At 42.2% G+C, this 14048-nt stretch overlaps 1 protein-coding gene across 11 annotated transcripts in view; it reads right to left on the bottom strand.

Annotated features, from left to right (window-relative positions):
- Prkn (parkin RBR E3 ubiquitin protein ligase) overlaps nt 1-14048 on the bottom strand; it is a 1217693-nt gene that overhangs the window by 621558 nt on the left and 582087 nt on the right. For all 11 annotated transcript variants that reach the window (XM_078018778.1, XM_078018779.1, XM_078018774.1 and 8 more), the window contains one exon: nt 7249-7332. In XM_078018778.1, coding sequence (XP_077874904.1) covers nt 7249-7332 — 84 coding nt within the window. The remainder of the gene's footprint in view (nt 1-7248; nt 7333-14048) is intronic.

Below are 14048 nucleotides of genomic sequence, written 5' to 3'. Positions count from 1 at the left end.
TAAAGAAAAGACACAAGTAGCCCATGATCTGGTCAAACAACAATTAGCGGAAGGACATGTACAACCTTCTGTATCTCCCCATAATACTCCCATTTTTGTCATCAAAAAGAAATCTGGTAAATGGAGATTATTGCAAGATTTAAGAGCCATTAATAATGAGATGGTCATTATGGGACCTGCTCAATCGGGGATTCCTCAATTGTCTGCTTTGCCAAAAACTTGGTATGTTTTAGTTATAGATATTAAAGATTGTTTTTTTTCAATTCCAATTCATCCTGAAGATAGTCCACGTTTTGCATTTACTATTCCTGCACTAAATCATGAAGGTCCTGATCAGAGATATGAATGGAAAGTACTCCCTCAAGGGATGGCTAACAGCCCAACTATGTGTCAAATTTATGTTAACAAAGTAATCCAGCCACTTAGAAATCAAAATCCTGAACTACAAATATTTCATTATATGGATGATGTATTATTAGCACACAAAGCTAAAAACACATTGCTAGAATGTTATGCCACACTTATAAACTTATTAAAAAATTATAATCTAGAGATAGCAATAGATAAAGTACAATTAAATTTTCCAATTAATTATTTAGGAGTTCTATTATCCTCAACCATGGTCTGTCCACCAAAAATTCAAATACTAGTAGATCAACTCAAATCACTTAATGACTTTCAAAAGTTATTAGGAGACATAAATTGGATAAGGCCTTATCTAGGTATTCCAACAGGAGAATTGGGACCTTTATTTGATATCCTAAAAGGTCCATCAGATCCAAATTCACCCCGAATGTTAATGCCTGAAGCAAGAAAGGCATTAAAAATCATTGAAACATATATGGAAAATATGCATTTGGATAGAATTGATATAAGTTTGCCTTTATTATTTATTGTACTACCAACAAAAAATATTCCTACAGGAGTATTTTGGCAAGAAGGTCCATTATTATGGATACATTTATCTTATTCTCCTAACACTATTCTTACTAGGTATCCTGGGGCTGTAGGACAATTAATACTCAAAGGAATAAAAGCAGCAAAGGGAGTGTTTGGAATTTCTCCCAATAAAATTATTACTCCATATACTATGAATCAAATTGATGAATTAGCTAATGAGTTAAATACTTGGGCAATAATCATGTGCAAATCTAATGTTTCATTTGATAACCACTTACCATCTAATCCTTTATTGTCTTTTTGGTCATTGCATCCTGTAATTTTTCCAAAAATGACAAGAAAAACACCTATCATGAATGCTCCAAATATATTCACTGATGGGTCAAATAATGGTACAGCAGCAATAGTTACACCTCATCAAACTTTTACATTTTTAGTACCCAAACAATCAGCTCAAAAGGTAAAGCTTAATGCAGTATTACAAACTTTTGTGATGTTTAAAGATTCGGTATTTAATTTATTTTCTGATAGTCAGTATATAGTTAATGCTATAATATCCCTTGAAGATGCTGGTAGGATTTCCCCTTCTTCTACTGTTTTCTCTTTATTTTCCACTATACAAAGTTTAATCTGGGACAGAAAAGATCCATTCTTTATAGGACATATCAGGGCACATACAGGATTGCCTGGAGCCCTTAGTTTGGGCAATGATTTAGCAGATAAAACTACACATGACATACATATTTTCTCTACACTAGAAGAAACTATAAATTTTCATAAAAGATTCCATGTCAATGCTAATACTTTACAAAAGCGTTTTAAAATAACTAAGGAACAAGCTAGACAAATAATAAAACAATGTCAAAATTGTGTGACCTTTTTACCACAAGTTAATCTTGGAGTCAATCCTAGAGGATTGATACCTAACCATATTTGGCAGATGGACGTCACACACTTGCCAGAATTTGGAAAATTAAAATATTTGCATGTTACAGTTGATACTTCTTCTGGATTTTTGATGGGCTCACTTCATGCCGGAGAAAAAAACTAAAGATGTTATAGCTCATTGCTTACAAAATTTTGCCACTGTGGGCATTCCAAAACAGTTAAAAACAGATAATGCCCCTGGTTATACGTCTACTTCTTTTAAACAATTTTGCTCATCATTTGGCATTACTCATATAACAGGAATCCCATACAATCCACAGAGACAAGGCATAGTTGAAAGAGCTCATCAAACTATTAAAATGTACTTATTAAAGCAAAAAGACGGAATTGGGAAGGGGTATATATTCCCCAAAGATAAACTTAAAATAACCCTTTTTACTCTAAACTTTTTAAATTTGGATTCATCAGGACTTAGTGCTGCAGAAAGGCATATGTGTCCAAAAAATGTACATAAGCCCAAGGTACTTTGGAAAGATATTCTAACAGGACAATGGAAAGGTCCTGACCCAGTAATTGTCTGGAGTCGGGGGTCTGTTTGTGTGTTTCCACAGGAAGAACAGCAGCCGATTTGGATTCCAGAGAGATTAACCAAGGTTCTGACCCAGTGATTGTCTGGAGTCGGGGGTCTGTTTGTGTGTTTCCACAGGGAGAACAGCAGCCAATTTGGATTCCAGAGAGATTAACTAAAGCGATTTCTACAGACCAAAAAGAAGATGATTTAGCTCAAATCCATAACAGCTGATATCCAAAACTCCAATTTGGCTATCCTTACATCTGCGACAGAACCAGGATGCTTTTTTCAATATCTATTTTATTATTGCCCTTTCCCATATCATGAAGTTCTATTTTGTTTTTTTTTGAGCTCATACTGACCTAGGTTAATGTTTTGCTGATCAGTTCTATTTTTTTTGACTATATAGAGTTTTTAAACATTGCAATAGAGATTTTACCTGTAAAAAGTTATAAGGCCTTTATTATTATGTTATGTGTTGTATGTATTATATTATGTGTGCACACTTGTGTTTTGTGTTATATGTTTGAATGTACGTATGTCCATATATCATATATGATGAGCGCTCATGAAAAAATGGATCCAAATATTTTTTTTTATTTCACGTGATTTAAATGGTTTAATTTAAATTGGGTAAATTTAAAACTGTTAAGAATTGTTTTAATATGTAACAAAAAAGGAGGTTAACAGATCTGTTTGTTTACTTTCACCTTTCCTTTTCATTATATTTAATAATTCTCTTCAAGATAATGTAAATTGTTAAGAAAATTGTTTTCTTTTAGTGCCTTCTGGAATGTTACACAATTTTTTCTTTAGCCATTATTGCCAGAATTCCTATCTTCATCACAGTGCCGGTGAAGACAATGTAAATTGTTAAGAAAATTGTTTTCTTTTAGTGCCTTCTGGAATGTTACATAATTTTTTCTTTAGCCATTATTGCCAGAATTCCTAGCTTCATCCTAGTGCCAGTGAAGACAAAGATAAAACTAATCTACAGCTTCTGCAATAGCCATCACTGAACTGCTTGCAGAACTTGCCTAGACTATGTGTCACTTGTATGCATTGTGAACTCACTTGTATGGATTGTGAACTATCTGTTAGTGCATCAACTTTTGGTAGTGTTGGGGTATTTTTGCTCGTATTCTTGACGACAAGAGCCGTCAATTGGCTTGGTGTATCTTCCTCCTTTCTGCTTGTCATGATCATTCAGCTAAAATTTGGGGGCCAACAGAGGTGAGGCAAAGAACCTAACCCCCCAATGGTACAAAGACCTCTCCACAGGTGTGGCTGTATACTGGACCGGTAGTCAATGACGGGTAAGATCCAATTACAATGGTAGCAACCTAAGACAGGAGGCTGACGCCCTGAGGTCAGCTCATCCGAAGACGGGTAAGGACCATATGTAGTATTGGACAACCTAAGGCAGGCACGGTCCCTAAGCCACATGCTTGTTGTTTAAACAGAGAGGGGGAGATGTTGAGAGCCACAGCCAAAGGGGCCCCAGCAAACTTCCAGCTGCCGGCTGATGATCCAGCTGCCAGCAAACTTCCAGCTGCCAGCAAGCTTCAGACTGCCGGCTGATGATTGGCTCACAGTGGCCCCAGCAACATCTAGCTGATTGGCTCCTCTGCGGTGATGTTCATTGGGCTGTTTCCCTGCCCTTCAGACTGCCAGCTGATGATTGGCTCACAGCGGCCCCAGCAACATCGAGCTGATTGGCTCCTCCACGGAGCTGCTCATTGGGTGACTTCTTTGGCTCTGCCCACGCAACCCAGCCAATTGGCCTCAAGAGCAGGAGGATTGTGGGAGGTTGGGAGGCTGGTGTGGGGGTGAGAGGCTGGTGGAAGCCGGTGGTGGCAGTTGGGCTCTGAGGGTTTTTTCCTGAGGAGCTGTTTTGTTTGGCGTTTGTAGTTCTAAAAATAAAGTTAGTTTCTTTTGACAAGTGGCTCCTGAATTGTGCCAAGCCAGACTTCGGCAAGTTCATACTTTGCCTGACATCATCGGAAGGGATTATTTGGAACCTCATTTTAAGTACAGGTCCCCTGGGAGGGTGTGGGCTCATTTCAGCCCAGGGTCTGGCACTGCCATCTCATGACTTAGCACTTTCTGTGCCATACAGAGGAGTGAATATTTGCTCCAAACTCAGGAAAAGATGATAATTCTTCCAGATGATATTTTCTGCTTTACCCAGAGCAAGAGAAAGCCCAGGCCTACCCTCTGCTCTCTCCAATGAGGTAGTGCCTTCTGAGCCCTTGTTTCTAACTTGCTGCCTGGTCAGGCCCTCGTGCCACTTCTGCTCCAGTGTCCACCCACAGTGGCCAGTAGTTGCCCCAGAACTGTAGCTCATTCGATTTCTTCTCTATAGTCCAGTTTTTTCTCAACTGCTGGCAAATGAACTTTGCATTACCAAGTTAACATGGTTATTCTTTTAAAAGTGCATGTTTTATGATTAAATCCAGTAGTTTTTCCTGTGATATGAACTGCAAGGCTTTTAGGGATGTCCACTGACTACACTGTCAGAAACAGACTTGCAATGTAACTTAATTTATACCCAATCAATAACCAAGGTAAGCTAAACATTCAACAAGCAAGAACATGATCTTCAACACCACCCAGCAAAGCTTTCCCCTTTGACTGATTTGAAGATAAATTCCTTAGGGATGCAGGATTTTCTATTCTGCTATGGATAAATCTTTCCAATTACCATCAAGCAACATGAGAGGCAGTCGGTCAATGATTGAAGTAGATTTTCAAAGGACCGCACATGACTGTAAAGATGAAGACCACGTGGCACTAGAGGACAGGTGGGTGGATGAGTGGATGGATGGAAAGTTATGTGTATGTAAGCATGAAATTACTATATGTAATGTAATTATTATACATATCATGTATAATATACTATATATATGTGGTGTGTTTGTGTACATGTGTATATATATGTGTACCTATATATATTTAACTATTGTTTAAAAATTCTGCCCTGTAAAATATGTACGTTTTAATTGCAACTCAGTAGGAAACTCACAAGACTAGATTGTGCTTTGTTGTGTGTGATGACATACATATCATCATTTATCTTCAGGATTTCTTTCTTCAGGGTTTACATTAATAAGAATCTACTCATGCTCCCAGCCCATCTGCTGGGGAATGTGACTGCTGATGGCGGCTGGCTTGGTACCCTTGTAGTCATCTCTCAGATCAGCCAGAGGAGGCACAGCTAATGATCCCAGCTCCAACGCTGTACCTGTTGCTCATGACAGATTTTGTTCCTTAGAGAAGGTATGAGTTGCCAGCTGACTGTGACAGGTTATGAACTAGCACCCTGTTTGTGTTGACACCCAAACAGTACTTAGAGCTCAGGAAATAAAAACAGCCAGATTATAATGGACACAGAGTTTCTGAGGTAAAATTATAACATTATATAAATGATAAACATGACCGCAATAGTAAAATCATTTTTAAAATAATGTCAGAGTTTGGGGTGTCTTTCAAGAACCATCTGCTGTGTGTGAAATGCACAACCTGCATTTGCAAAGAAGAAGAGAGGATGGGAATTCAGTTCCGTACCTGGCCACCCCACTACATTTTCTAACAGACCACTCTGCCAGAAAGCTGCCAAAGACAGATAGGAAGAGATAAAGCAAAGGGGGAATCATTTGAATGACGTGGATATAAATATAAAATACCACAGCATCGGGGGGAGATGAACTTTATATCTTTGCTCTTTTCCTTTGTTAGGCTCTGAGCTGGCTGTCTTCTGTGGCTCTTCCTTATCTATTCTGCATATCCCTTTGTTCTGAGTCTGGATTGGCACATTTCAATGTCGAGCCAGTGATACTATGAAGTATGTATTTGGTCTTTGCCCCGATTCCTGGCATGTGACTCCTAAAGTCCTGGGACTTTGCAAGGTGACAGGTGGCTTCTTTGGGGTTTTGTTTGCTGCCTTTTGTTCTTGTGTTCCTGGGGATGCACTAGTGGCTGGCAGCCTCTGAGTAGCGCCAGGACAGCGGGTGAGTCCTGCCACAGGAAACCCAGGCAGGATTACCGGCTGGGAATTTTTAGCACCAGCAAACTCAAGGGAGGGGAGAGGAACAGAAGGTTAAGCTGATCACCAGTGCCCAGCCATTTAGCCAGTCATGCCTACATCATGAAGCCTCCATGAAAACTCAAAAGGACGGGGTTCAGGGAGTTTGCCCATATCTGGAGGGTGGCAAGCCTGGGGAGGACGTGGAAGCTCTGCCCTTCTTCCTCCCTACCTCGCCTCAGGCATCTCTGCAGCTGCATCCTTTAACCAGTGAATGGATAAAAAATCAGTATTTTCCTGAGTCCTGTGCATTGTCCTAGCAAACTAACTGAACCCAGAGCAGGGATTGTGGGGCTCCTCATTCATAGCTGGTTGGTCAGAAGCACAGGTCAACAACCGGGGCCCGCAGCTGGCATCTGAAGTGCAGGGAGTGCAGTTTCGGGACTGAGCCCTCAGCCCTGGGGTCTGACCCTGCAGCAAGGCAGATGGTGTCAGAGCAGAATTAAGTCCTTGCTGGTGTCTGCTGCTGCAGAACCGCTGCTTGCTGGTGGGGAGAAAGCCCCCACCTCTTCAGGTCACACAAGTCTGTGTGGACGGCTGTGATGTGAGAGCAGAAGAAAAGCGGCTTGTTTTACACATCACTCCAAGAGGCTGCGTCACTAGGAAAGTAGCACTGGGAGGCAAGGGCAAGGCGAGTTTGGTGAGCGTCATTGACACACTGGAGTATCAGGTGACTTCCAGTGAGCATTATCAGATGCAAGAAAACTCAGCCGGCACGTTTGGCCTTGAGTCTAATTTCTTAGTAAACATAAAAGATGCCGTCATTTTCTTGTTTTAAAGGTAATTAATGTGACCAGGTACTTACCGCTCTGGTCCCAGGGCAGCCTGGAGATTGGCATTTGCCACTCATTCGATTTGGAATTAAGACGTCATCCCAGCAAGATGGACCCTTCAAGAAAAAACAGCACAGAGTGTAACAGAGCGCAACACACATGTACTCCCAGGTACATTTTCCAAAGTCTCTCTATTTCTATCATTGGATGCAGTGTAGTAAGTGTGCAGTGCAGTGATCTGCAGACTGTGGTCCACAGATACTGTGGGGCCTCTCCAGATGCTTCCTGGGGTGTACCATGTCAAATCTGTCATCATAAATATTCGAAGGCTGCATTTGTTGATGGTGCCAAACATGTTCATTTCCCATTCCCACACTTCCTCCAGGGCCCTCTTTAAACTACTGCCTTATGAGGACGGCCATCCCTGAGCGCGGCCCGTCCTCTCCATCTGTCCTATTCTTTGCCTATCTCTACCCTACATCTGTCCCTCTGCTTCACAGCAGCTGTCACTAAAGTGGCATGGCCAGAGTGATGACTGTCTGTGCCCCACTGAACAAGGGACACACAAGGGCAGACTTGGTCCACACCAGTCACGGCAGCATCCAGAACCTGGAGAGAACTTGACATAGGACAACTCAACAGGGTCTCCTGGTAATTGAAGAAACAAAGACTAAGTGACAAAAAGAGTCTATGAAATCAGAAGAGAGCGTGTCAACTGAAATCTCAGGGTCAATTAATGCATGACTTGGAAAGCAACCAGCAATGTGATCAGAAGTCTTTACCTAATTTGACAAAATTTCAAGAAATCTATACTGGCCCCAAAGACTAAGAACAGAAGGAGCCTATGCGTTTTGTTGAGGGATCTTCTGGACACCATACTGAGAAGCAGAACAGCCCAAATCACTAAAGACAGTTAACAAACATCCACAGCTAAATTAACTAATATGTTGCAACTACAATTTGTTGTTCTTATTCATTAGCCATATACTTGGTGAAAGGAATAGAAAACTGGATTAAAGTAGGAGCACAACTGTTTAAGTGATTGTAAAGGGAAAAGTTACAAGGAAATAAAAATACAATCTGCATCCTTTGGGGTAGGAGTCCTCTCATTACTGACAAACTTAATTGTTTAAAATGTTAAAACTTTGGTTAACTTCATTACAATTTTAATTGGTGACTTTTGAGTGAAAATATGCACACATATCTCACTCAAAAAGACTGCATTCGACACACTTGGATTGTGTCCAGGCCCCTGGAGACTGCCGGTCACTGCTGGCCTGTTGCGCACACAGAGCGACTGACCTCCTGTCCCTCCTGAGGCACATTTAACCTAGGCTTAAGAACTAGCAAAGGTAAACCCAGAGCACCAATGAGCACAGGAGAAGTGATGGTCAGGGCAGAGTCCCATGCTTCTCGGAATGTGCAACAGGCTGTAGCAGAGAATGAGCTTCTGTCCCCACAGGAGCACATGGAGGTGGAGGGTGGGTGTGCCACTGGGGACGTACAAGAGGCAGAGGGAACCTGGAGCCACAAAATTCCTATCATCCTCTACAGGGAAAGATCAGATCACCTACTTAAAAAGAATCAAAATAGAATTTTAAAATTGTAGCAATATCTTCAAAGCAAGGAGAGGAAGGTTTTCAACCTAAAACTCTGCATCCAACCTAATTACCAACTACACGGGAGAATGACTGACAGCGCTTGGAGATACGGAATGAGCTGGGAAGGGTGCTCAGAGTTTGGAATGACAGCTTGAGGACACCAGAGGCAGGGTTGTTGGCCTCGCATTTGTGAGCCTGGAAGTGAGCCAGAGTCAGTAGCTGAGCCATTGTCTCCGAAGCTGTGATGGGAAGCATAGAGAAGAGAAGAAAGAGCTTTCTGCAGAGGTGGTGTGAGGGCCAGGAGGACAAAGGTTTGGACAGAGAAGCAAAACTCATTGTCATGAGTTGGCCTGAGGATCATTCCTGCTTCCAGAATCAGCCCAGAGCAGCCCGCCAGCTTGCAGCAGAAAATAGAGGAAATGCCGGGGCAAGTGTGCAAGGACCCAGAGACCACATGGCCTTGCCCTCCCCTCCACCAGCACACGCATGCATGTACACATGTGCACATGCACACATACCACACCACACATGCATGCACACACGTGTGCACTCTTCTAGAGAAAGGGAAGGAAGGCTGAGCTCCACCCGAGTGCCTAAGCCATCCGATTGTGGCACTTTAACCAGAACCTCAAACGCAGTGGGTTTTTTGATTCACAGCTCATTGGCCCAAGAGCCCCTGCTTAGACTGGACCTAAGCATGCAGAAGGGAATTGCTGTGGGCCAGCTTCTGCTGTTGTTAGAAAGCCTTGCTTCCAAGGTCAGCCTTCAGATGGCATTTGGGAACTTGGATCTCAGAAGTGTCCCTGCCATTCCCTTACTGATGTGGGTGGTTTGCAGAACCTAAGCTGTTTGGACAAAGTATATGATTCATGCCCAACACCTCTTCCCTTCTGGGCGTCTGGAATTCTGCTAAGCTGGGCAAAGACACCCACACAACCAGCCCCCACAGAACCCCGGCTGCACAGCCTCTGCACTATTGCAGCTGTGGTGGGAGCGATAAGAGCCTGCTGAGGGACCCCAGGAGAGACTGCTGGAAACATGTGGCTCCTGCACATCTCCCCTAGAACTGTCCCTTTACAGATTTTGCTTCTTGCCCTTTTGCCGTGAGGAATCTCAGCCCCATCTTGCAAGTCCTTCTGGTGAATCACTGAGTCTGGAGGTGGGCAGCAGTCCTGGGGCTCATGATGCAGTGTCACATAATTAGTCATCAGGAGAATGTTGTCCCAGCCACACAGGAGGTCAGTGCTTAGGGCCATTGACCAAGAATTAAAAACCCCATTTCATCTGCTGATCCCATTGTCACTGGGATAATGTTCACACTCATTTTATTTTCAGTCTTAGAGTCACACTAGTGAGACAGAACACTGTAATCATGACTATGGGAGAAAATGCATAGGGTGCTCAGCTGGGACAGTGTGAAAGTAAAACACAAACTCTAAGGATGGGGAGGTGACGGTAGAGCTGGGGGGGGACAAAGGAAGGAGGGGACTGGTACTCTGACCTTACAGGTGGTTGTTTTATGATAGGGCCATCCACATATTTGATTTTTAAACACAAATCTATTTAATTTAAAAATTACAAACATCTTGCTGGGTATAATGGTATATGCCTTTAATCCCAGTGGCTTAGGAGGCTGAGACAGGAGGATCAGGAGTTCAAAGCCAGCCTCAGCAAAAGTGAGGCATTAAGCAACTCAATAAGACCCTGTCTCTAAATAAAATACAAAATAGGGCTGGGGTTGTGGCTCAGTGGTCCTGTGCCCCTGAGATCAGTCCCTGGTACCCACCCTCCCCGGGCAGAGGGACATCTTGAAATAGAAGAGAAGTGAACCAATAATACTTAGAAACTCAGCACATTCATCAGTCTTGTTTTGTAGTGGGGAGAGATGTAGCTGTGACTCAGTCCCCTGCATCAAACATCACACCTTATAACAACCCAAAGGGCATCTTGCTTATTTATCTGTTCTGATTCTCATTTCTCGGATGGTAGTGGTTACATCCGATATCTCTCTCTCTCTCTCTCTCTCTCTCTCTCTCTCTCTCTCTTTTATTTGACAACTAGGAAAACTTTTGAGTCAAAGTCAGGGATCACCCCTAGCGATGCTGCCTAACTCATAATAAACACTCGGTTCGTTAGGGTCACTCTTCACGTCCTCATTTAATGTAATGTTTCTTGATTGTAGTTTTGGGGTAACCTTGTAAGCTTATCAAATCATTTTTAAATAGGTCAGGGTGTAATTGATGGTCATTCTCTTTTCGCTCTTCAAGCTTACTGACAGCACCCACAGGAGCAGTCTCTCGTGTTCCTTCTGTCCAGGGACAATGGCATCCCTCTTGAGGAAACAGAGTACTCCATGGACACACGGCCCTTCTAGACTCTGGCTCTTAAACCGGGGCTGATGGTACTTCACGCTAATCTACAGCACACGTGCAGATCTGGAAAATCCCTGGATTGATTTATTTATTGATACCTGGGATTGAATCCAGGAGCACTTAAACTCTGCCTAGCCCTTTAAAAAAAAAAAGTTGTTTAGGGCCTTGCTAAGTTGCTGAAACTAGATTTGAACTTGCAATTCTCCTGTCTCAGCTTCCTGAGCCTCTGAGATAACAGGTGTGCACCACTTTGGCAAATCCCTGGGTTTAAAAGAAATCAGTTTCACTGTGGCTAACCCTGACATACGTGAGATGGCAGTGCTTTCTTGGGCACACGGTGGTTTCCTCTGGACAGCTCAGCATGTGCACTTAAGAAGGAAAACCCAACATGGCGGCTAAAAAGGAGCAGGAAAAAGGGTGGGCAGGAGTGAGGTCCCATTTATGTTTTGCTTCCCAGTTGGAGTTCCTTTCCTGCCTCAGAGGCTAGGAGTAAATGAGATTTCCTGTGTATGACACAGATAATTATTTTTCAGATCTTAATTTTCAGTGCCCAAACAGCAATCGAAGCATTTATACAATTCTTAGAATTGTCATATAAAGTGCTACAGGAGCTCACAAATCCTTAGGCTGTGCAGAGATATCCTAGAAAACTCAGCCACAGTTTCCTAACTGATCTCAAACCATAACACAAAAAGTAACAAAACTAAATAGGACGCTGCCAATTCAGGAGCTCAGGAGCTCAACTTAGCGAAACAGAGGCTGGTCCCTCTGTGCCACCCACTCTACTGTGGGAATGTCCCATCTACCTGAAAACAGAAATGGGTATCTCATGAGGGTGTGTCATGGAACAGCAGACTTAACTTTTAGCCTTTCTGATTTTAGAAAGTATAAAATTTTAATGATCATTGCACATTCTGTCTTAATGCATGACCAAAGCATTTATAATTAATAGTTTTTGTGCACGGGTAAGAAGGGTTTTTAGATTAAAAGTTTAAAGAGACCTTAAATTACATGGTGGTAGAAGGGAATTTAAGATTATAACTTGTCAACAAAAGAATCCAAAATGAATTCATCTCCAAATCTAGAGAATCATAGAAAGATATAGTTTAGATTTTTAAATGCCCCAAAGGCTGTGTGTAAAGGCTTCGTCCCTGACTAGGTGCCATGGGGAGGTGGTGGGCAATGCGATAAGTGGGATGGAGTGGGAGGTCTTAGGTAATTAGGGTGTGCCCTTGAAGGGGACTGTGGAACCCTGAGTCTCTCTTTTTTCCTCCACTCCTGGCCATGAGGTGAATGATTTACTCTGCCACACACCCCTACCATGAGGTGCCCCCATAGGCCCAAAGTCACAGGGCCGACTGGTCATAGATGGAAACTTCCACAACTGGGCCCAACAAACCTTTTCTCTTTCTAATTTGATTTGTCTAAGATATTTGTAATCACAGCAGAAAGCTGGCAAATGTTGCCACTATACCAGAGGTGAACAAACTGTGGCCGGCTAGCCAAATCAGCCCAGGGTCACGTTTTGTATAGCCCTTGAGCTAAAAAATGTCTTCACATATCCAAATGGTTGAAAATCATAAAAAGAAGAGTAATGTTTCATGGCACTTGAAAAATTAAGTGAAATTCAAATTCCAGTGTCCATAGATCAAGTTTATTGGCACATGGCCACACATGGCGTAAGGCTGCTTTCATGGCTCACGGGCAGAACTGAGTTGCTGCAGTGCAGACTTCCTGACCTGCTATTTTTGCTGTCAGGCTCATTATGGGAAAAGTTTGCCAACCCTGGGCTATACTAAAAAAAATTTCTAAATTCTTACCAAAAAGCACTCTTTTATTTTTAGTATTGAAGCATCATTTTGGCTACTGCATGAACACAGTAGTTTGTCTGAGTAGCTATGTCCCAGATCTCCAGGGAGAAACAACCTCAGTCAAAGCCTTGGCACTGCTGACCTCCAGGATCTAAGAAGGTGCTGACAGAGGCAGCCTCTGCATCCACAGGTCCCTCCATAGTTGGAACCAGTCAGTGGAAAAGTAACAGAAAAGGCATTTGGTGAGGTTCCTGACTAATGTCACCATCCACAGAAAAGCAGGATGTAGAATATAATTTAAGCTCCAGATAGACAAAAGGATATTTTCTCAAATTACCTAAATAAGTCTACACTCTACTTTTCATATGTCAACATATCCATTTCTGCTTAAAAAAATTTCAAATCTCTTTTTCTATAATGTTAATATAAAATCTTGGCATTACATTTTTTTTCTTTTTTGATACCAGGGATTAAACCCAGGGGTGCTTAGCCATTGAGCTACATCTCCAGCCATTTTTATTTATTTATTTTTATATTTGTAGATGGGGTCTTGCTAAGTTGCTGAGGCTAGCTTCAAACTTGCAATCCTCCTGCCTCATCCTCTTGAGTCACTGAAATTATGGGCATGAACCATCACACCCCACTTATTTACAGTTTCTGAAAGCGGTTATCATAATTAATTTTACTTATACTTTTCTTCCACCAAATTTTCTCATGTTATCATCAATTGTGCTGCATTTCAAATATTTTCTTGAATAATTCCACAAATACTTAAAGCCATATAATTCAGCTTAAAGGACTCAGATGATTTTGAAATTCATACTCAGAATATAATACCACAGAGCAGAAGTGTCTTTAAAGCAACTATACCCAGAGGCCTGCATCCTCTCTTTATCTTTTTAACTCCATTGGCCACAATGACAAAGAGAAGGAGCTTTGATGTCCACAAATCTCCTGCAGCCTGTTTCTACCAATTACTAGCTCTACGCTCTCAATCTGGTCACATTTACTCATTCCAAACTTAGCATCCCTCATCTGGAAAATGTGG

This window comes from Ictidomys tridecemlineatus, chromosome 8 (genome assembly GCF_052094955.1).
Source record: "Ictidomys tridecemlineatus isolate mIctTri1 chromosome 8, mIctTri1.hap1, whole genome shotgun sequence".
NCBI classification, from domain to species: domain Eukaryota; kingdom Metazoa; phylum Chordata; class Mammalia; order Rodentia; family Sciuridae; genus Ictidomys; species Ictidomys tridecemlineatus.
The sequence above is the reverse complement of the archived record's forward strand: the minus strand, read 5'-3'. Positions and strand labels throughout refer to the sequence as shown.